At 56.7% G+C, this 24,019-nt stretch overlaps 1 protein-coding gene across 4 annotated transcripts in view; it reads right to left on the bottom strand.

Annotated features, from left to right (window-relative positions):
- Positions 1–24,019, bottom strand: part of NAV1 (neuron navigator 1) — a 217,303-nt gene that overhangs the window by 69,936 nt on the left and 123,348 nt on the right. For all 4 annotated transcript variants that reach the window (XM_047755313.1, XM_047755315.1, XM_047755314.1 and 1 more), the window contains exons 5-6: positions 18,427–18,529; positions 14,186–14,551 (exon numbers count right to left, since the gene is read on the bottom strand). In XM_047755313.1, coding sequence (XP_047611269.1) covers positions 14,186–14,551; positions 18,427–18,529 — 469 coding nt within the window. The remainder of the gene's footprint in view (positions 1–14,185; positions 14,552–18,426; positions 18,530–24,019) is intronic.

The following is a 24,019-nucleotide window of genomic DNA, read 5'->3' as shown; positions in this document are numbered from 1 at the left end:
CTCTTCCAGCCAGACCCCCTTCTCTCGCCCCTCGCTACACACCTTGAAGGGTCCCAGGCCCCAGGGCTCTGGACCCAGGCTCCATTTCCTACAGACACATTGTGGAGTTTGCAGGGGGCTCCAGCTGCACCCCAACAAGAATCTCAAAGGCTGTTGGGGCTGATTAGAGTGATGCAAAGAGGAAGAAGAAGATGGGAGTTCCCGCTGTGGCACAGTGAGTTAAAAGTCTGACTGCAGCAGCTCGGGTTCCTACAGAGGTGCAGGTTCGATCCCCAGTCCAGAAAAGCGGGTTACAGGATCCCTGGCCCGGGAATTTCCATATGCAGGGGGTGAAGCCATTAAAAAAGAGAGAGAGAAAGACTTGCCCGGAAGCTCCATGAGGTCCCGTGTCTGGGGCCTGCACACCCCTGTCCCCAGGTGAGCCAGGAAGGGAGACCTTCAGAAGACTAGGCCTGGGGCAGACACCCACTCCACTCAGTCCCCAAGCTCTTCACTCCTTCAGGGAGGAAAACCTCGGCCCTGCAAGAGTCCTGTTGGCAGAGGAGCCTCTGGGCCATGCGGGAAGCTAGGCTTGCAGCCCCTCTGTCCCTGTTCCCAGCAGCATCCTGGCAAGGCACGACAAGAGCTTTTCACCTGGGAGAGCAGGTGATGAGAGAATGGGGGAGCAGGGAGAGACCTGGGGGTACTGGCGAATGAAGGGTAGCCAGGCTGCAGTGGGGTCCTCCCACTGTCTTTGGGGAGCGGCCTGGCGACATCTATCATCCCAGCTTTCCCAAGCCTAACCTCAGGTCCCCCCATCACTCCACTAAGTTCTGGGGAATCATCCATTGCGACCTTGATAGAAAAAAAAAAAATCCTATAAAAATCACTCCCGGCCTCTGTGTAACATGCTCACATCACAAAATGGGATTTCGTGTCCTAACAGCCTAGTGATCTAGGGGGAGGCAGGTGTCGCTACACTGGCTTTAGGATGTTAAAGCTTAGGACGCCTAAGGGCGGGGCCTCAGGTGTTCTGGTCACAGGTGTGGGATGTGATGACATGGATCCCAGGCCAGGGGCTGTCCCATCCCAAGCGGACCTCTTGGCCAGTGCGTGACCCCAGCGAGTTCCCTCTGCTGCGGACCAGCAAGGTGGTACGGACCAGCAAGGTGGTACCTGATCTCACTGGCCTCCAGACCCCACTCAGAGGACACCCAGGGTCAGGGAGCCCTCAACGGACCCACTTCATGTGGTCAGAGACCCAGAATCGCGAGGGCTTTCCAGCTCAGCTCCCCCGTCCTCACAGAGGGAAGGCGGGCTCAGGAAGGGCAGTGATGTGCCCAGGGCCCCTCCTTCCACAGACCCAGGCCCCCAGATCCCCAGGGCAGCGCTGCCACGTCCTGACTCCCTCCCCAGGGCCACCTGGGGCTCAGAGGGAAGGTGGGGGGCATGGGGAGCAGAGTCAGCAGATGCACATGGCGGATCCCGAAGCCCCAGAGCCCGGCTGAGCCATCTCTGGGGCAGCCAAGGAGGCAGCTGCTCCCCAAATGTTTACACAGCCTCGGAGGAGGCCTGCCTCTCTCACCACCCTGCAGCCGGAGGGGAGGCACCGCCAGGTCGCACACAGTGGGGTACTGTTCCGGCCTCCGCTCCACATCCTCTCCTGCGTCCCAAACCTCAGCCCCTCTCTGTGTGGTTCTGAGCGCACAGGACAGATGGGATGGTGGGAACAGGACAGGGAGGCCGCTCCAACAGCCCGTACCCCCAGCTGCCCTGGGGCAGATGCAATTGCGTGTGTGTGTGTGTGTGTGTGTGTGTGTGTGTGTTCCCACGCATGTGAGATCTCCCTGAGGCAGAGCGGTGACTGCGGGACACTGGCGGCCTCGTTCCTGAGCTGGAGCTCCAATCTCCGGAGAGGAAACAGCAAGAGCAGCTCACGGTCTGAGAGGGGGCTGTAAATGCATGTCTCCTTTTATTCATCTCACCACCACCACCTCCACCCCTACAGGATCCAGCAGCGTCTGGCCCTGCTCCCCGTGCCCCCGGCTCCCCGAGGGCAGCCAGGCAGACCCTGTGTTAATACCTGTCAGGTCTCATCGCTCCTCTACCTGGAGCTTGCCAAGGGTGTCCCCTCACCTGTGCCACCCGGCCCCTGGCTACCTCCTGACCTCCTTTCCAACCCCCGTCCGTTTGTTACTCCGCTTCGGCCACAATGACCTCCCTGCCTGTCTTTGACCACGTGCCATTCTTCCCCTGGGCCTTTGCACATGCTCTTTTGCACATTGTCGCCTGGACCACCCTCTCCGGTAGCCCCCACCATCACTCCGCCCCCATCCGGCCTTTACCTTCCCTCTTGGTGCAAAATACCACCAGGCTGCTGTACATTTATTTACCTGTCTGCTTGTTGGCCATCTCTCTTTCTTCCTTTCTTGGTTGGGCCCACAGCATACAAAAGTCCTCAGCGGGGATCAAACCCAAGCCACTGCAGTAACAACACGGAATCTTTAACCCCTGGGCCACCAAGGAACTCCTACCCAGTTTATTTTGCGTAAGGGTTGAAGAATAACAGGTTTTCTCCTGCTGTATCTCCCCAAGTGGCTGCATAGCAGGCTTCCAGAAGCACCTGGCAGCCATGTGAATAAGCAGTGTGAGATGGGCACTGTCACCCCCTCTCCTATGAGCTGGTGAGACCGAAGCGCAGTGAAGCTAAGTCATCTAAGATCACAGCACAGTGAGGCCACGTCACCTATCCAGGGTCACAGTGCAGTGAGGCTAACTCACCTATCCGTAAGAAAGAAGGGACAAGGCCAAGGGGACCCCTTTCAATACGAGCTGGCCAAGGGCAGCTGGGGAGGGGGGCAAGGGGATGAGACGCTCCCCTAGCTCTAGACCAAGCCAGGTCCCTCCATCTCCTGGATGCCCTCTGGCCTGCCTGGTGAGCATGTCCCTGCCCTCTGCCAGGGGACCTGGCTTCTACACAACTTCTCTGTACCCAGCCCATCACACAGGTGTCTGGGTGGGTCTCATACAGCGTCGTCTGCCCCCCGCCCCTTGTTGGCGTGCACATTACGGGTATACTGGCTTTGTTCTCATGGCACCAGCTCCAACATCAGCCTGTCCACACTTCTATCCACGACCCTGTCCTGTGTATCCGGTGAGTGCTGACCTGCCTTGGAGGGAGCTGCGTGCCTGCAGCTTCTCTGGGCCCCACTCTTTTGGCCTGTTTTTCTTTTTTTGTTTTTTAGGGCTGCACTCTCAGCACATGGAAGTTCCCAGGCTAGGGGTCAAATCAGAGCTGTAGCTGCCGGCCTACACCACAGCCACAGAAACCAGGGATCCGAGCCGCGTCTGCGACCTACACCACAGCTCGTGGCAACACTGGACCCTTAACCCACTGAGCGAGGCCCAGGGATCGAACCTGCATCCTCATGGATGCTAGTCAGGTTTGTTAACTGCTGAGCCACAATAGGAACTCCACTGACTACTTTTCAAATCCAGACTTTATGCCTCTGCCTGTGTGCAACGTGGCCCCAACATATGGGCAAAAGCAAGTTAGGGGGTAGCCTTGAGGGCACCCCCAGGCACAGCTCAGCGGGGATGCGCCCTGCCTAGCCTGCTGGCCTTCCCTCAGCCGCAGTGAATGGTCTCTTGCTGTCTGTACAGGGACATCTGATCGCCCAGCGGCCAGCGCTAGCCAAGGACAACAAGACCTTGTGTTCACAAGGCTGGGCTGCCCCTCCTGCCCTTGGCCCTGAGCTCCTGGCCGCAGCCGCTCTGTGGCTTTGCCAAGCACGACCCTCTCCTTGCAGATGCAGAGGTCATTCAAGGGCATGCCAGGAGGGGGCTCCAACTCTGACTCGCTGGTCAGCCAGCAGCATAGCCTGCAGGGCTGAGGGGAGCCCCCACCCCAGTGGAAGCCCTGTGAGCCCTGCTGCCAAGTTCAGGGGCACACCGCACATAGAGGGAAAAGGCCTCGTGGCAAGCCAGAATGAGCACAGACAGTGGGTGGGGGGGGGTGGGGGTGGTAAGAGGCTTGGGTTCTGCTCTGGGGCTGCCACTTTTTTTTTTTTTTTAATCTTTTTGTCTTTTTGCCATTTCTTGGGCCGCTCCCTCGGCATATGGAGGTTCCCAGGCTAGGGGTCTAATCGGAGCCGTAGCCACCGGCCTATACCACAGCCACAGCAACGAGGGATCCGAGCTGCGTCTGCAATCTACACCACAGCTCACGGCCACGACGGTTTCTTAACCCACTGAGCGAGGCCAGGGATCGAACCCGCAACCTCATGGTTCCTAGTTGGATTCGTTAACCACTGAGCCACAACAGGAACTCCGGGCTGCCACTTTTAAGTCGTGTGCTCCTAGCAAGCCAGTTAAGCCAAGTTCCAATATTCTCACTTATAAATTTGGGGAAAGAACACCTAACTCAGTGTTGTTAAGATTAAATAAGATAATTCAATTGGAGTTCCCATCGTGGCGCAGTGGTTAACGAATCCAACTAGGAACCATGAGGTTACGGGTTTGATCCCTGGCCTCTCTCAGTGGGTTAAGGATCCGACGTGGCTGTGAGCTGTGGTGTAGGTTGCAGACATGGCTCGGATCCTGTATTGCTGTGGCTGTGGTGTAGGCCGGTGGCTACAGCTCTGATGAGACCCCTAGCCTGGGAACCTCCATATGCCACGGGAGCGGCCCTAGGGGGGAAAAAAAAAGATAATGCCATGAGAGCATTCTGTAGACCACATGCGCTACGAAATTGTTAAAAAGCTTATTTATTTATATATTTTCTTTTTTTGGGCGCCCGGCGGCTTATGGAGTTCCCGGGCCAGGGATCAGATCCGAGCCATACCTAAGCTGCAGCTGTGGCAACGAAAGATCCCTAACCCACTGTGCCAGGCAGGGGGTTGAACCTGTGTCCCAAGATACCACCGATTCTACTGCACCACAGCAGGAACTCCATGTTAGAGAATTCTAAAAGCACGGTATAAATTACACACACAAGTGCCAGGATGACCCAGAGTCAGAGATCAATCAAGTTACGACGGGATGAATTCGGTGCGGGGGGGAAGAGGTGGGGGCTGGTGGTGACCACCAAGCAAGAGAGCATCACCACCCAGGTAGGAAAGTTCACTTCTGCAGATGGCCTTCCGATCTCTAGAGCTTTGGTTTTCTAGGGGCTGACCAAGAGGAGGGAGGGAGGTAACATTTGCTGAGCACCTGCTGTATACCTACCATATTATTACGACAGACTCCACAATGTCCTCACAGCAAACTTATTCCTGACTCGCCACTGGAATGGATGCATAGCCTTCTTGAAGCCTCGGAGCTGGGATTTGAACCCGCTCTTCAAACGCGTGTTATTTTCTATAAAGTCAGACTGCACGGAATTTCTAGGGACTATGTGAGCCCAGCTGGCTTATCCCAGAACAGAAGGTGTGTGGGGAAAAGGAGGAGGCTGACGATGGATGAAAAGGAGGAGAGAGAAGTGGACAGGCAGGGCGGGTGGGGAAATGCCAAGCTCATCTCAACAGCCTCCTCAGCTCTCACCCGACTCGACTGTCAACCAGACTGTATGTCACCAAACTCAGGGAAAACCCAGCAGCTCAATTGTAGGTTACTAGGACACGCCAGAGGGGCCCCTCCCCAGCCTGCATCTGTTGCCTTGGCAACTGACACACATCCAGCTGCCCTCTGGGATACCTGGCTTACTCCAACCTCCCAGTGACCCTGTGGAGCTGGAATAGACCCTGTGAGCCTGATCAGCCCCCGGAAGGCTCAGCAGCATTACCCTTACATCACATTTTAAGATTTAAGGGTGTTTCAAAAGCCAGCGGCTCTCTGAAGCCACCCCCTCCCTCCCAACAGACCCAGGAATCTGACTCCACACGCTCCTTCCTTCCCATCTTCCCTCTATAATTGATGCCATTTTTATCCCACCTGCGTCCCCTCTGCAGAGACTGTCCCCATAAACACAGAGAGCACTTCTATAGGCACCCGTGACTCTCAGCTGGGGTGGAGCGGCCAGGACTCGATGCCCCCACGAGCTGCCCTCAGCCAGTAACGGATGGGAGTGAAAGAGAAACATCCATGCTTCCCAGCCCTGCGGGTGGGGCACGTAACCCCCAGGTGACATAGCAGTGACCTGCACACACGTATCCTGCACTGGCTGCCTTTTCTCCCCCACCCACGCCCCCACCCCCACCAGTGCTCTGCGGAATCCCCTCCCAGGTAAACCACTTGCCACTCGCCCTCAAATCCTCGTTGCCAGGTCTGCTTCTGGGGACACTTCACTACAGTACGTATGCTTGCGCGAGGCAGCGACATCCCCAGGACACGGCGAGGAAGAGGTCATGGTTACCTGTGGGAGCCCGTGTGCATTTAGCTTGTCTACACTGCACAACCACACGCTGGACCCACAGCCGGGGTCTCCGGACCACACATGGGCACCCTTTGCACACAAGAGTGTCACGTGAACAGGTAGAGCTGGATCAGGTAAACTACTTCGTGTGTCCCCCCAGGGAGGCCCAGAAGCATCACTTATTGAAGCAGGACAGTTACCACACGCTTTTCTGAAGACCGTCTTATCTTTCAGAACGTCCATGTGACAGTTTAGGGCCACCGGCTTGCTCTTGCCAGTCACCGAATGGCTGAGCTCCAGTGACCGCTTACGACACACAGAGTATGCATATTATCTGTGTCCTCCCACCAGCCCGACAGACCAGGAACTATCGTCTCTGCCTTCCCCGCCGAGGGAGCTGACACGGGGGCGAGGATGCCCCAAGGCACACGCAGTGGTGACAAAAGCCAGGGTTCAGTCCGCACTCCCAACCCTGCTGCTACACTGCCAGTCCCCGCGGGCTGTGTGGCGAGCCTGTCCTCGGAGCTGTTTATGCTGTTTATACCGCATACCACGGGACGAAAAGCATTGCAACACTGTTAAAAAGCAAGATAAGATCATCCCCCACCAGAGTCAAAACCCAAACCCCACAAACGCATCTCAAGTTTCAGAAGCCTCCTTCTGGGAATTCCCGTGGTGGCTCAGTGGGTAACAAACCTGACTAGCATCCATGAGGACACGGGTTCGATCCCTGGCCTCTCTCAGTGGGTTAAGGGTCCAGCATTGCCATGAGCTGTGGTGTCGATTGCAGACACAGCTCGGATCTGATGTGTCTGTGGCTGTGGCGTAGGCTGGCGGCTACAGCTCCAATTGGATCCCTAGCCTGGGAACCTCCATATGCTGCAGGTGCGGCCCTAAAAAAAGACCAAAAAAAAAAAAAAAGAAAGAAAGAAACCTCATTCTGATACCCTAAGAGCCCCTCTTTAAGATAGAGGCCAGCAGTTAAAGGAGCAGAACAGGAAGTTGAGACCAGAATAAATAAATTCTGAACTGACGTTTCTTTATACTCTTAAAGCACTCTCACTCTTTCCCAAGCTGATCCTCACTGGCTACCTTTCAACAAATGAACAGACTGAGACTCAGAGAGGCTGGTGACCCGCTCCGTGCCACACAGCAGGCTGGCGGGAGCTCAGGGTGGAGCTCCAGAAGCCCAGGCAGGCCCGAGGACACCAGCTGGGCCCACGAGTGTGACGCTGCAGAGCCACACTGTCATCTTTAGACGTTCTCCCCAAAGAGGCAACAAGCATCGCTGACATCAGCGTGACGTCCCCTCCGGCCCTGGAGCCGTGGGCCTCCTCCTTCCTTTCGGACCTGAAGCTGTCAAGGCGGGCACTGCTTCCTTCCTGCCCTGGAAGGAGGGATCCTCCCCAGGATGGCCCCTGATCCCTCTGCCCGACCCCTGTGCTCCCCGGGCAGAAGCCAGGCCTGGTGCTGCTGCCCACTGTGGGGGTGGGGTGGGGGGCGCTGCAGGGAAAGAGGAGCCGAGAAGGCCCCTCCCACTGAAGATGCCTCCTGCCTCTGTACAAACACTACAAACCCACTGCCTGCTGCGAGGGGATCCTGCCCCTGAAGCTGGTGGGCTGAGCATCCTTGGACCAGCCCAGAGCACAGCCCTTCCCAGGCGGGGGCTGCAGAGGCCCGGGTTGCTCCACAAGGAGGAAGGGTCTCTTTAAGGATTGGGCTCCTGCCTCTGGAAGCCAAGAGCCGGGCTGGGAGGAGGCAGGCGCCTATGGTTTATTTTATTTGACATTTTTCAACGTCAGGACACTTCAGTGCCAAGGAGGAAGCGAACCCCATCTGTCCCTGAGCTCCCAGAACAGTTCAAGAGGACAGGCAGGGGAGGGAGGGGGGTGAGGAGGGGATGGGGCTGGAGTGGCCAGCCCCCACCCGAAGCAGGGAGTCCTCTGAGGAGGGGACCGTCTCCAAGACCCACTGTCCCCCAGCATACCTGCGGGGCTCATTCAAAGGCGCCTGCTGGCTCTAAGTCACTGCGGTCTTGGCCTTGGTCGCTGGTCAGGGGGTCTGCCAGGGCTGCTGAGACAACCCCACACCACGTGATCGCTACCCCTTGGAGGTGAATGACATGCAGCACTGCTGGTGACGCAGCTGGGGTTCCTGCCTGTCATGCTGCAAAGCTCAGACAGAGCCCACCCAGACCTCCAGTTACACAGACAGAACTGGACGCAGTGAGAGGCATGTCTAAGTCAAAGGAGGGGGGCTGCAGCCCCCTCCCCCGTGCCAGCGTGACCCTGCCAGGAACTCTCCCCTTCCCACAGATGGTCGTGCATCTTATCTTCTTGCTTAGATTAAATTCCAGACCTTCCTATTTTTAGAAAAACAAATTCCTTTTCTCTTTTCAAGAGGTGAAAAGGCCCCGAGCTGTCACCTAGGATGGTCAGCAGCCAAGCCGAGGACGTCTGCGGTGCTGGCCCTGCCTTGTCGCCCTGGCAGGGCCGCCGGTGGCTGGCCATCAGTCTAGGTGCCAAGTTTTAAGAGGATCACTGACATCCAGAGATCTTCCAGACAAGGTGATGAGGGCGATGGGGTCGGGAAGACTGGGTCATTTCAGGAAGTGCTGAAGTGAGCTGTGACTTTTTCGTTTCGCTCTAGAGAGAGCTGATCTGAGCTGTCATTACAAACCTGTTGAAATAGCTGGACGAAGATCTACACGTTGCCCTAGTTCTCTTGGATGACAGCACGTGAATCAACAGGCAGAAGTGAGGCAGATTTCAGGGGAATATGGGGAAACTCTCTTGCAATCTTAATCTGTCTGGAACGGAATAAGCCCCTGTCACTGTGCCCACAAAAATCAAGGGTGAAAGACGCTGTTGTGTTACTATGGAAAAAATAAGATTCAGACCAGCCCCAGATGACAGAGAAGCATCAGAAAAATAGGACTTCCAGTGGTAGCAGAGAATCTCCTTGGTAGGGGACTTGGAACCTGTATTTTGGGGGTTGTTTTTGGCCACGCCCACGGCTGTGATGTTCCATTCCTCTCAACATCTTCCCCCCCAGTGATGTATTAGTCTTCACGGAATAGAGGCTTCCTGTGTCCAGTTCCCCAGGCCAGAGATCGAACCCGAGCCACAGCAGTAACCTGAGCTACAGTGGTGACAATGCCAGACCCCTAACCTACTGAGCCACCAGGGAACTCCTGGAATCTGTATCTTTAAAAAGCCCCATCAGCTACAAAACTCTTAAAGGAAAACATCGGGGCAAAGGTTCATGACATTGAACTTGGCGATGCCTTTTTGGCTGTGACACCCACAGTGCAGGCAACAAAAGAAACAGATAAATCGGACTTTATGAGAATGAAAAACTTTTGTGTATTAAAGAGCCCTAGCAACAAAATGAAAAAGCAACCCACAGAGTCACATGGCTGATAAGGGATTAATACCCAGACTACATCAAGAACACCTACAACTCAACAGCAACGACACCAAAACGACCCAGTTAAAAAACAGGCCAGGGACTTGAATCGATATTTCTGCAAAGAAGACATATGAATGGCTAATAAAACACACGAAAAGATGTTCCACATCCTTAGGCATTAGGAAAATGCTGATTAAAACACAAGGAGACACCACTTCATATCTATCGGGATGGTTGTTATTTAAAAAAGAAAACAAACAGAAAATAAGTGTTGGCGAGGCTGCGGAAACTGGAACCCTCATGCACTGTTAGTGGGAATATAAAATAGTGCAGCCATGGCAGAGAACAGTAGGCTGGTTCCTCAAAAACTTAAAAATAGAACTGCCACGTGATCCAGGAAGTCCACTTCTAGGTATGTACCCAGAAGATCTGAAAGTAGATTCTCAAGGAGATATTTGTACACTCATGTTCACACCAAGATTATTTCCCACAGTTAAAAGATGGGGAGTTCCCATCATGGCGCAGTGGAAATGAATGCGACTAGGAACCATGAGATCGCAGGTTCAATCCCTGGCCTCACTCAGTGGGTTAAGGATCCGGCGTTGCCGTGAGCTGTAGCGTAGGTCAGGCTCAGATCTGGCATTGCTGTGGCTGTGGTGTAGGCCGGCGGCTACAGCTCCAGTTGGACCTCTAGCCTGGGAACCTCCATATGCTGCGGGTGCGGTCCTAAAAAGACAAAAGACAAAAAAAAAAGACAGGTGGAAGCATGTCTAATGTATGTTGATGGGTAAATGGATAAATAATATGTGGTCTAAACACAATGGAATGTTATTGGGCCCCCAAAAGGAAAGAAGTTCTTTAATTTATTTTTTATTTTTTTGCTTTTCAGGGCCGCACCTGCGGCATATGGAGGTTCCCAGGCTAGGGGTCGAATCGGAGCTACAGCTGCCAGCCTACCCCACAGTCACAGCAACATGGGATCCCAACTGCGTCTGTGACCTACACCACAGCTCACGGCAACGCCGGATCCTCGAGGCCGGGGATCAAATCCAACCTCATGGACACTAGTCGGATTCGTTGCTGCTTCGCCACAACGGAACCTGTGAGGAAGGAAATTCTGACACCTGCTACCACCCAGATGAACCTAGAGGACCTGACGCTGAGTGAAAGCAGCCAGTTTCTTCAAGATAAATACTGTGTGATCCCACGTCAATGAGGTCCCTAGATTAGTTAAGCTCAGAGACAAAAAGTGGAAGGACTGGGGCCAGAGGCTGGAGAGTGGGAGGTGGAGAGCGAGTGTTTAATGGGGACAGAGTTTCAGGGTGGGAAGCCGAGGACATCCTGAAGATGACAACTGGGGACCATGAGCCAACAACGTGTATGTAATGAATGCCACTGAACTCTTCAACCTAAAAGTGGTTAAGAAATGAACCATATACAAACACATATTTTACCACAACTGCTGAAATAAACAACTCCGAGTAAGTATATGACGATTCTGGCAGCTACAGAGGATTCCTCTTCCTCATTCTAGAATCTGCCTTTCCTGCGCTCACCCAGGTGAGCACCGAGGAGCCGGGGATCAGGTGGAGCGGGGAGGGCTGTCGGGGACAGAACACGGTTTGGGGAGAGCCCCCCGCAGATAATCCAGAGCACCCAGAAAGCCTCCGGTCACCTCCACCCTTTGTGGCTCACCTGGATGGCGCGTGGGAACCACGTCTGTCAGCCTCACCTGTCCTGCTGGCCATGTGCTGGGCACCCTGACAGGCAGGAAGTGAGCGGCCAGCGGCAGTGGCTGACGGGGGTGGCTGGGTGTCCCTGGCCGGTGAGAAGGGAACAGCCCTGCCTGTTGTAGGCATAGGAAAAGCGGTTTTCTCAAGAGTGGGACGTTTTTAATTTTTGCTTTTTTAAGGCCGCACCCTCGGCCTGTGGAAGTTCCCAGACTAAGGGTCGAATCAGTCGAATCGGAGCTATAGCTGCTGACCTACATCAGAGCCACAGCAAAGCGGGACCCAAGCCACACTGGTGGGATCTCCACCACAGCTGACGGCAATGCCAGATCCTTAATCCACTGAGCGAGGCCAGGGATCGAACCTGCATCCTCATGCATGCCAGTCAGATTCGTGTCCACTAAGCCACGACGGGAACTCCCAAGAGGGCGACATTTTTTTAAAATGACAAAACCTGGTTTCCATCCAGGTTTTGGGAGGCCTGTGGGAGGCTGGGCACGTGTGTCCCGGTTTGCAGGTTTCCTCAAGCTTTGCTGGCACCTAGGAGGCCTGGCTTCTAGTGAAAACACACGACACTCAGCCAGGAAAACACATAATTGAGGAGTAACTGTTTACATTAAAATTACTGGGGATTAAAATCGGTTCCCCTTGACTCCTAAGCCCCTTTAAGAATGGCTGTGTTTATGGTCCTGGCGGGGGAGCTACTGCCTGAGACCCCTTAAAACTGGGGTGGTGAGAGTTGCCGTTAATGGCAGACTGACCGTAAAAACGCCTGTGAAGGGACCTTGGAACCAGCACCGCGGTTCGAAGTGAGGCCCCCTTAGGCATCGCCAGGCCCACTCTCTGTTCTCTAGCCCCCCCTTGATCTCCAGGCTCCCCAGGCTTCGGGCTGGTTCCTGGCAGCCTAGCGTGCTCGGCTCTGGCACTGATTCACTGTCCAGAGGGTGGGTATCGGGTGTCTTTCCCACCCCTCCCAGCACTCCTGACCCCTACCCTCCTGGATCTATGTCCCCAAGACTGGCCAGCTGCCACCACGTCTGTCCCTGCTGTGGGTTCTGATGGTGCTCAGCTAGACTGCCCGTGTCTGAGGGCAGGGCTGGGACCCTGGGAGGGCAGGAGTCCCTCGCCTGCTCTGGGGGGATTCTAACCATAACAGCAGTAGTAACAGCAATTACAGATGACAGCAAACACTCCACAGAGCGTTTACAAAGAGCAGAGACAGCGCCAAGCCTGGATGGGCGGACATGCCGCAGCTCACACACCGGTCAGGTGCCACAGGTCCGGCCACCACCTCAACCTGGGGTCCCCCCAAAAGCGGAAGTCCTACCCATGGAGTTTTCTGGTGTGGCCACTGGGGAAGGGGGCAGCGCCAGCTCTCACCTCCCTCTGCCTGGTCTGGGGCCCTTGAAGGCAGCCCCAGGCCTTCCCACACAGGGGACTTTCAGACCCCTTGGTACCCAGGGTGGTGCCGCTGCCCTGTCCAGCTGGGTGCCCTTGGAGGGCAGGACCTGACACCTCAGAGGAGATCAGAGGAGAGAGAGAGGCCATCGGCCACAGAGGCTCTTGGCCCGCCCTGCACAGCCTCTGTCCTGAGGAGCTGGATGCCTGGTCTCCAGCCGAGCCCGGCTGGTGGGTTTAAGCCTGAGGTCGGCCGGCCCCTGGGACTGAGAGGCAGTAAACAACCCCATTCATGAGTCAGTTGTTTTGCTCCAGAGCAGCCTGTCAGCTGGACAGGCCCGCCCGGTCCTCCCAGTACAGCTCCGGGTGGAGAGCAGTGGCCGGCCTGGAGCTCGGCTCCTTCCCACTCTCCCAGTTTGCACTGTTCCAGGGGGATGGGGTGGGGGGAGAGCACTACGTGGTCCCTTGGAGGCTCCGCAAACCAAAGAAGGGAGTTGGGGTGGCTCAGGGGAGAGATGCCCCAGGGCTTCCAGGAGCAGTGCAGCACTCCAGCCTCAGGGCTTGGACTCCTAAGCCCCAGCACTTCCCTCCTCCTGTCTCCTCTCACTTCCCAGACTGTCCCTATGTCCCCTAGGTCCAATGTCTCCACAAACCCAACGCTGTCAACTAGGGCAGAAAAGAAAAAGAGGAAGACAGCAAAGAAGGGTTTGATACACTGGGGTTGGGACTCGGAAATTACTACGTTGTCAGAAGCTTAAGAGGAAGAAACCAGACGAGAGCCGGGGCCAGAGCTGGGGTGGGGCCAGGGGCTGAGACCTGGCGTAAGCAGAGCGACTACTGCGCCTGGTTCTCCAGCGCTTCCAACACACGCGCTCTCAGCCTCACTTCCAGCAGCCCCTCAAGGGAACAGGGCAGGGAGCTGGCTGCCTGACGCCCACTGAGCAGCACAAGGATCCTGAAAGACCTGAGCCACCTGCGGCTCCCAGCAAAGACCAGGAGGAGGGCGGGGCGCGCCAGAGAATGACAGCCAAGCGGGCCAATGAGAAGGGCATCTTCGCTGACCAATCAGCTCCTCAGATGTCGGCTCCATACCCACCCACCCCCAACATCACCGGCTGCCAGACCAGCAGGTGAGGCCCCGCATGCTGTCCTTGTCACAGCGCAGTACCCTCCCCAGGCGTGAGGACACCCACCCTTTCAGCATCCGCACGCTAGACTGTCCGCAGTCCCCTTATCCTCCCCATGTGCCCTTCCGGCGTCCCACCACCTGGATTGTCCACCCCGCCTCTCCTGGCTGCCCAGGAGCCGCCCCTACCCGGTGGTGATGTCGTCATCCTCCGTCATGGTCTTGCCCATGAGGTCGCTGTCGCTCATGTAGCCGGACTTGAGGTCCACGTCGTCCGAGTCCAGGGACTCGACCAGCTCCAGGCGCGAGATGTGGCCGAGCTTGCTGGGGGAGCGCATGGGCATCGTGTGCGAGTAGTGCGCGCGCTCCCCGTGCATGTACCAGGCGGGTGGCCCCTCGGAGCGGCAGCTCCCGCCCACCGACGGCGCGTCCCCGGCCTGCAGCCGCGGGCTGGACTGGCCGTAGCGCCAGGAGAGGGGCGACGAGCGGTTAGACAGGCTGGACACGCTGCGGGGGTTGGCGTCGTCACTGTCGTAGCAGGTCATCTCCAGGGAGCTGGGCGGACAGAAGTACACTGGTTAACCCCAGCCCTGCACCCACTGTGACCCCCGTCCTCAGACGGCCACCCGCTCTCACGCCCCCCCCACCTCTGTCCACGAGCCTGAGTTCCCTTTCCGTGTAGGTCCCCTGGGATACGTCTGCTCAGGCTGTCAAAGGAAGATGATGGTTAGCACTAGGGAAGGAAACTGGTACACTGCAGGGGCACAGATTCTGTACTGTGACCCAGGTTTAAATCTTTTTCTACCTTTACTGGTCAGCAAGCCAAAAGAAAATCAGAAACCTCACTAAGCCTCCATCTCCTCATCTGTAAAATGGGGGCAAAAGCATTAACAGCTACTTGATCATACATAGAGTTGTAAGCACCACATGTGCAAGACCTAACACAGTGCCTGGTATACAGAAGGTGCTCAATAAATGGGAAGGGGCCAGTGAGACCTGGGGGAGCCGCGGGAGTGTGAAGGGCCTTGATCATCTGTTTTGTTCAGGCCGTCTACCATCTCGTTTGTAAGTTCAGGGCTGGTTGCTTCCCTAACTGGATCGCAGTCAGCAGAGGGGCACAGAGCGCGAAGGTTAAGCTTTGGGAAATTGACTTTGTTTTTTTGTCTTTTAGGGCCACACCCACAGCATATGGAGGTTCCCAGGCTAGGGGTCCAATGGCAACTGTAGCTGCCAGCCTACGCCACTGCTACAACAACAAGGGATCCAAGCCATGTCTGCAACCTACATGCCAGCTCACGGCAATGTGAGATCCTTTACCCACTGAGCAAGGCCAGGAATCAAACCCGCATCCTCATGGGCACTAGTCGGGTTCGCTAACCCCTAAGCCACAAGGGGAACTCCAGCTTTGGAAACTTGATGAGATGTGCGGCAGGTATCCTAAGCCTAGTGCCAGCCAAGGCAGGGGCATCAGGAGAAGCAGCAGGACCTCGGCAGAGGACAGAGCAGCCTTGAGTGGACAGAGGAGAAGTCATGGGGAAATGGCCATTGGAGCCCCAAGCCTCAGGCCCTACTGGGCTAGGGCAGGGAGGCAGCTTAGTGCTGGACAGCCAGAGTCCAGGGGTCTGGGCCTCTAGAGCGAGGTGTCCTTTGTTCCCCAGGGCCACAGGGGCTGCAGAGAGAAAGCAGAGTGGGGTCTATTTGGACAGGCCGCTCAGAACCCCACAATCCCACCCAGCCCAAATCAACCATAGGGAGGGTCTCAGTGGCTGGGCCTAAATAAAGCCAGACTGAGCTGATTCTCGACATGGGATCTGGGGGCCAAGAAAGCTGGGCACGGGGACGGGGGTGGGGTGGGGGAGGCAACATGTGTTACGCAAAGCACTGGAACCTTAACTCTGTGAAAACATCCATTTCTTAGTCACTCTAGGGGGTCGGATGGGTCTGGGACACTGCTTTTTCTATTCCTGTTTTTGTAAAGTTCCTTAAAGAGCCCCAAATCCTCCAAAACTGTCTCTACCAATGGTGAGAAAATGGTTTTTCTCCTCCAGCTTCTCCCCTTGGGCCATTCTGTCTGTCCCTTGTGTCACACCCTGTTCTGCTTACTGCAGCCCTGGGAGAGGATGGAGGTTCCCTGAAGGCGAGCCCCTGGTCCTGCATAGTGGCCTGTGTCACACCCCCCCCTCCCCCGTATCGAAGTCTGCACAGTGCCAGGTTGGTACCTGGTGCTCAAGCCACAGGGGTGGGGCAGGCCCTTGCCTCGCCCACTGGTCCTGGCAGGCAGCCTGTTCAGCGTTCTGCCCTATAGGTACCACTCCAGCTCACTGCCTCTCTTTATCCCCAGCTGCACCTCTAGACCCCTTTGAGTAGGCAAAGGACATTCTAGCCCAAACTCGGGTCCTAGATTCAGCCCTTCCACCTTGCAACTCTCTGGGGAGGCCATTGTTGGGGTAGAGGGCATGATGCAGTGGCAGGGGGATTTCGTTTCCTCTCCCGCCCCAGCCCGCTAGCCCGGCCTCTCTCCTTGCTGGGGGAACCAGTCAGAGAAACAGAGGAAGCAGGGCTGGAGGTAAGGTTTCCAAAAAGGAACTGAATCTAGGGTCAGCCTGTGAGCTCCAGCATGGCAGTAGCCTTACTGGACCACAGGCTCCTCCGGGATGGAGGCTGGGTTTGTCCAGCACGGCGCCTGAGCACAGCCGGCCGGGCTCTAAGCTCGCTGGATGCAGAAGCCACCCCGATTGGTCTGTGTGACTCCAGCATGTGACCCCTTCCCCCGGCCTCCCACGGCTCTTTCTCCGACTCAGGGGATGTGTACACATCCTGTCCACTCCTCCCAGGGCAGAAGGAAGGGCCGACTGATAGAAAGCACACTTTCATGAGCCATACAAACTCAGGGAATCATTGTTCTGGCTACCAAAGTGTGGACCAGGAGTAATCTAAACCAAAGGCCAAGAGAGGAAGTGGCCCTGGGTCCAGAGTAAACAGAAAAACCAGCTTCAGGGCTCTGGGTTCCTCCCATAAGGGGAGAGAGAAGCCAGAGGCCAGAGGCGCTCCCTGCAAGCCAGTCAACCTCAAGCAAACGGCTTCTGGCCTCCGTCTTCCCGCTCCACCCAGCCAAGCAGAAAGCAGAGCCTGCCTGAGGTCAGGCTGCCTTAACGTGGGAGGCTGGGGGCTGGGAGGCAGGGGAACAGGAGGCCAGGCTGCTGCTTCTGTTCTTGCCTGTGGGTGAGTCACTTTGGGCGTGGCCCTCACAGGAACCAAGCACTTGGTACCTTTTTGGCATGGGGCTGGTGGGTGATCTGGTACTGAGCCCTGTTCCAACGCCTTCCCTGGTTGGGGGAGGAGGACGTTCAAGATTTGATCTGCTGTGACCCTAAAATGGTGAGCAAGGCTGAGCCAGACCTCTGTCCCACTTGGATTCCCGCTCAGGGCTGTGAAGGATGGAGAAATGAAGGCGAGGCGACGTGGGGGTGGAGGAGCCCCTGAGGCCTGATTTCAGCTCTGCTTCATAACCATCCCTCCCACCCCCCGCCACCTCCACAAGGAGAGGAGGGCTGAGAGGTGATGAGCTCTCTGTCACTGGAGGTATGCAACTTTAGTCTGGACTTCACTTGGCCACACACTTGGGCTATGAAAAGCCCTTTCCCCTTGCCCCTGTATCCCAACTTTGTTCTCATTTTCCAACCCCAGGAGGCGGGGAGGAACCGACTTCCAGTCCAGCTGGAGAGGCTGCCTGTCCCCCTCTCTCAGCCTTCCTGCTCTACGCCCCCCAGGATTTCTCAATCCTGGCGGTTTGCTCCCCTCCACCCCCAGGGTGTAGCCCAGCCTTCCGTCCCCCTTGGAGCTGACAGCATGAGCTCATCCGGGCAGCCCGAGGAGCCAGTGGGGAAACTCTGAGTCATGCAGAGCCTGCGGCCAGGATGCCGGTGTAGGAGAGGTGCCATGGGAGGGCTGAGCACCCTGCCCGGCGGCCAGAGCCCAGGTGCCTCGAGGAGCAGGTGGAAGGGCGTCCACGTGGCGTGGAATGCAGGCCACTGTGTGGCCACTGGCTGAAGGGGCAAGAACAACCCTGGGTGTCGGGAAGGGCACAGTAGAGGCTTCAGAACAGGGAGAGGAAGGGAGGGAACAGCCCCTGGCGATGGTGAGGCAAAGCAGCGGGGAGGGCGTGGATGGGCACACCCTGAGCCCTGCGGGTGGCTTCTGCTGCCCATCCCACTTCCAATGATGCTCCAACCTAATTACGCAGAATCTAATTCTCAAGCAGAAGCAGACGCCATGCTGCCCCTGCCGACGTGTGGATGTGGCGGGAGCCCCCACCCGGAGCTCTGCCTCCACGGTGAGTGTCTGTGCATGGCTGCCGACCTCGAATGCCTGGGCCAAGGTTGTGGGCCCTGCTCTCCACAATGGAGGGAAAGGGGGCAGCTCGCTCTCACCTGTGAGTCACCTGGGACCCTCGCAGGCTGGACATGGTCTCTTCCAAGTTCTGTCGGAGATCCAGAACATTCTGCACTGTCCTCTTCCTCTGGGACTCTGGGTCTAGGGGGAGAAGAGAAGGAGCTGGATGAGGTAGGTGCGACCACATCCCCAGGAGGTGAGGGGCCGGGAGGTACAGGGCAACCGCATCCCCAGGAGGTGAGGGGCCAGGAGGTGCAGGGTGACCGCATCCCCAGGAGGTGAGGGGTGCATACTAGCTTGGACGGAGAAGACTCAACCAGAGCAGAAATGTACCCACCACCTCCCAGGCTGAAAACGCTCCAAACCGAGGGCACTAGCAAGAAGGAAGGGCTCAGGAACTTTCTCCTCCCTCCACCACTCCAGGCAGAGAACGGATGGGACAGGCTTTGGGCAGAAACCTCAGTCGGCTCTGCCCCAAGGCTTGTCCTTGACCTTGAGACCCAGGTCGCGGAATGGAAGCAGATCCCCCAAAGCCTCCCTGAAAGGGGGCGTCGGGGACCCAGGGATGCTGGCATCAGGCTCCTGTCTGGACCCTCTGCGGTTCTTGCCCAGAGCCCATGCACCTTCCCCACCCAGAAAGGTGCCCTCCAGGAGGTATTTTTTCCCCAAGACTAAGCTCAGCCCAGCTGCTCTGTCTTGTCAGCCAGGGCGGGAGGCAGTCAGGCCCAAGGCCCTTCCAGAACCTCTGAGGCACCTTTCCTGAGGACCAGCCCCATACCCAGTTCAGCCTGCCCCTCCCTCCTGGGGCCTGGGTGGAAGGGGTCTCATTCTGGGAGCTCCAGGTGGCTGGCTGGTGGGGACAAAGACAAGCCTTCGTGTGTCACGCCTGTGGCCGCCCATGCCTATTTGTCCTGGCAAGGGTCACCTTGTGAGCTGCTTGGGGCTGTGCGGATGTCTTGGCATGGAACACAGGGTCAGAGAATGTACATTTATTTTTAAAGCTTGGTGCTATAACGTGCCTGTGTGAAAACATGGGACTTGGTGCCAAGAGGTGGGTTTCTGAGCCAGGGTGGTGCTTGCCACGGGATTGGCAGAGATGAGGAACAAGGCACGCACGACCCCAGGGACGGAGCAGTCCCAAAGAGGAGGGGACCAAGAGGGACTCAGGGACGAGCGTGACAACTCTCGGCAGGCAGCATCAAGTTGGACCCTCACAACACCTGGGGAGCTGTGTGCTGCCCCATTTCACAGATGAGAAAACAAAGCTTCAGAGAGGGTCACAGGCAGCGCAGGGCATGGCGAGTCCAGGAAGAAACCCCCACTCCTCTCCACACAACACAAGGCAGCACCACCCGCACCAAGCCGGCCACAGCACAGAACAGGAGCCCCGTGAGCGCTTCAAGAACAGAGAGAGGCCTTTCTGCGGTGGTGCAATAGGGTGGGTGGCATCTGGGGCACTGGGACACAGGGTCAATCTCCGGCCTGGCACAGTGGGTTAAGGATCCAGCATTGCTGCAGCTGTGGCACAGGTTGCAATTGCAGCTTGGATCTGATCCCTGGCCCAGGAACTCCATATGCTACAGGGTAGCCGATAAAGAAAAGAAAAAAAAAATGGGGAGATTCGACCACAATAAAAGTATATTAAAAAGGAGGAGGGAGTTCCCGTCTTGGCGCAGAGGTTAAGGAATCCGACAAGGAACCATGAGGTTGCGGGTTCAATCCCCAGCCTCGCTCCGTGGGTTGAGGATCCCATGTTGCTGTGAGCTGTGGTGTAGGTCGCAGACATGGCTCGGATCCTTCGTTGCTATGGCTGTGGTATAGGCCAGTGGCTGCAGCTCCGATTAGACCCCTAGCCTGAGAACCTCCATATGCCATGGGAGCAGCCCTGGAAAAGGCAAAAAGAAAAAAAGGAAAAAAAAAAAGGAGGGGGAGTTGCCATCGTGGCTCAGCGGAAATGAATCTGACTGGCATGCATGACGATGCAGGTTTGATCCCTAGCCTCGCTCAGTGGGTTAAGGATCCAGCATTGCTGCGAGCTGTGGTGTAGGTTGCAGATGCAGCTCAGATCCTGGTTGCTGTGGTTGTGGCATAGGCTGGCAGCTACAGTGCTCCGATTCAACCCCTAGCCTGGGAACCCTCATATGCTGCAGGTTTGGCCCTAAAAGGACACAAAACAAACAAGCAAAAGGAGTGAGTTCCCTTGTGGTACAGTGGGTTAAGGGCTGGCATGGTCACTGCAGTAGTTGGATCCCTAGCCCAGGAACTTCCACATGCCACGGTGAGGCAAAAAAAAAAAAAAAGACATATAAAAGAATGGATAGGTAAATGTTCCATTAAAAAGATGTTTCTTTTTCTCTGTTTAAGAGAAAAGTGTCTAACTCACATGGTGGCCAGCCTAGGGAGGGTTGCTCTGTGTCCTCTAAGGCTCCAGGCCCTGGAGCGGGGCGGGGGGCAGGGGGGTGTTGGGAACCTGGCTCTTAGCGCTCCAGAAGTGTCAGGAAAAGACACACCCTCCTGTACTGAGCCCTGAGTCCGGCCCCTCTCCCCATCTCTCTTCCCAAGAGAGCCCCCCACAGCCACTTTTCCCCATGGCAGGAGAGGGGGCAGGATGACCCAGAGTCTCCTGGACTTGTCCCAGATCAGAGCCACAGAGCCCTTGGAAGTGACTCAGTTCAGCCGGGTCACCGGAGGGATGGGAGGCTGGGCAGGGGGGAGTGGTGGAGGCACAGAGACACATTAATGAAGAACATGTGGCATCAGGCTGCTGTCCCCAGTACACGTGGGCATGCAGAGGAGGCTGGGACAGAGTGGGACAGGGCCAGGGACAGAGCTGGGGCTAAAGCTGGGAAAGATCTGGGGACAGAGGGTAGGACAGACTGGGAAAGATCTGGAGACAGAGGGTGGGACAGATTGGGAAAGATCTGGGGACAGAGGGTGGGACAGACTGGGAACAATCTAGGGACAGAGGGTGGGACAGCTGGGGCAGAGCGTGGCTCTGCTCTTTGCCCCAGGCTTGGATCATCTGCAGAGGCACCACCCCAGAACTCCCTCTGTGCCCCAGCAGTGTCCTCTGGTGGCCATCTCGGGCATGCCACACTGGTCCCGAAGGCTCAGCTCAGGTGGGGCTAGGGGTGAGGGCTCCTAGGGAAGTCTGGCTGTGACCACATTCCCCGGTGGCAGACCCATCTCTGGGGGTGCAGCAGGAGCCCCATGACTAGAAGACATCCACCTCTTGGGGCTCTATCTCTTGCACACCCTGTGCCTAGATAGGGGCAATTTAAACTGTGCGCGTGTGTATGTGTGAGAGAAAGAGGGAGACAGAGAGACAGAGGGAGACAGAAAGAGACAGAGAGAAGCAGGGGGGATGGGGCTCCCAGCACTATAGGGTGATAAGGTGTGGGGGTGCGGGGAGCATGAAGGTTGTCCTGGCTGCTGCTCCAAGCCTTGCCCTGAAAATGGAGCAGTGGGGAGGATATGTGTGCTCCCCAGGCTCCAAAAATGCCATCACCATGGTAACACACAGTTGCCCCAAACAGCATCCTCCCAGCATACACTGGGGCACTGCAAGTGGGGCGGGGTTTATATACAGAAGACCACAGAAAGCATGAGTTTTTGGGGTAAGGACCAGCCCTCAAGGAAACCGGAACCAGCTGCGAGGGCGCGCGCACACACACGCACACACACACACACACACACAGAGGCAAATGCAAACAGTGCCCACTCACTGTGTGTGTACCACTAGACAGGCCCGAGACTAGGCACCTCCCACGTCTGCGTCTGTGTGTCTCCAAAGCCCTATTCTTTCCACTACAACCCAGTGCCTCAAAATCCACACGCACGCCTCCAGACACATGCACCCACCTGGGGTCCAGCCAGCAGTGTTCTGCAGACACCCTCACATCAGACTCACACGGTCATACGTGCACCGCTCTGTAGTCCTGCGCACATGCGCACGGAGAGTCACGAGGACGTGTCTCCCGCCGCAGATACGGGAGGAGCAGGGCTAAAGCAGTGCACGGGGTCTCTGAGGGCAGACGGTGCCTGGGAGGGTGATGCAGACAGGGTCCTTTCTGCTCTGATGTCAGAACTGGGTTCCAGAGGGCAAGACCATGACCTCGCCAGCCGAGGAACCAAGACGGTAAAGGGCCCACGGGGGATGGAGTAGCCCGGTCACAGAGCTGGGAGAGGCGGGCGCAGGTGCTGGCTGTGCCAGCCTGGCCTGTCTGACCTGAAACAAGGCCTCTGCTGGCTGAGTCTTCCCCTTGGCGAAGCAGGCAGAATGACAGTACCTGCCAGGTGCCCTTGTGAGGATGACGAGCTAACTCAGGGTGCCCGGTGCACAGCAGGTTCAACGCATGGGGCAGCTCTTATTTGCCAGGAGGTACAGAAGGGGTGGGCAGGGGAAGCGGGGGGGGGGGCGCTTCTGGGCTCTCTCACCCAGGAGGTGGTGCCATCCCCTTAGCGGGCTCTGCCTTCTGGCAGGGACGCCCTCATGCATGGAGAGGTCGCCAGGCCCGATCCCCCCCACATGGCGCTGCTGTTCCATCTCCAGTCTGGGTCCCTATGAGCGAGCCTCGGAAGCGCAGCGCCGGGCCTCAAGGCCCTTCTGGGGCCTTCGGTCTGAAACCTGATGATATGGATCAGAGCCGCCCATGGAGAATCAGGACCCGAGCAGGTTTAGGGGCATGCAGGAGGGTGCGGGGGACATGGGGCTCCGTCACCCAGCAGTCACATTTCTCCAAGTTCTGCACAGCTTTATTTTTTCAATTTTCTAATTTTTAATTTTATTTATTTCTTTTGGCCTCAGCATGCAGTAGCTTGATGTGGGAATCTCAGGTCCCAGACCAGGGATTGAACCCAGGTTGCAGCAGTGAAAGCGCAAATCACCAGACCACCAGGGAGCTCCCTGGACCAGCCTAATTACTGGCTGACAATGAAGTAAACTGCAGTAATTGCTAAATTCTTCACCACCTCCACCAACATCCTGACCCCACATTCAGGTTCACCCAGGCCGGGGCCCTGGAGGATTTGCATCTGGTGGTTAAGGCTAGTCTGGCTTCTGCTGTGAGTGGCTGGACCAGGTGGGACCCAATAGGAAGCGGCCCGAGAGGAAGAACGTTTCCAAGGCTGGCATTTCAGAGCTTGCAAGATGCATCTCAGGAGTGGGAGAAACAGCACACGGCTCCAGCCCAGACAGGGAAAGGCTGGGCCAGCTTACCAGCTGGGGGAGGGGGGGCAGTCAGGCTCCAGAGGCCTCCGCTGGCCCCTCTGTGTCAAGCTGGGGTTGAGAGGCACCGAGACATGTCACCAGCAGGGTGATTGCCGTGTAAACTGAAACAGCACCAAAGAGACCCACCTATAAATCCGGGCTAAAGGACTTGGGAGAGCCAGGGTTAGCATCAGACACACACAGACACACTCACACAGACACACATACACAGACACACAGTTGCAGACACACACTCGCAGACACGCACACAAACAAACACACACACTCCCTCTCTCAACAACTCCCACAAAGAAAAAATAACCTTTCCTGACCACTTGAGATCCCGAGTGATGGTCAAGTCTTTGTAAATTCGAAGATTTGTTACAGTTCGGACTCCTAGTACCCGAAGGTCAAACACCACT

The sequence above is a fragment of the Phacochoerus africanus genome, chromosome 12, assembly GCF_016906955.1.
Source record: "Phacochoerus africanus isolate WHEZ1 chromosome 12, ROS_Pafr_v1, whole genome shotgun sequence".
NCBI lineage: Eukaryota > Metazoa > Chordata > Mammalia > Artiodactyla > Suidae > Phacochoerus > Phacochoerus africanus.
This window is presented reverse-complemented; position numbering and strand designations above follow the sequence as displayed.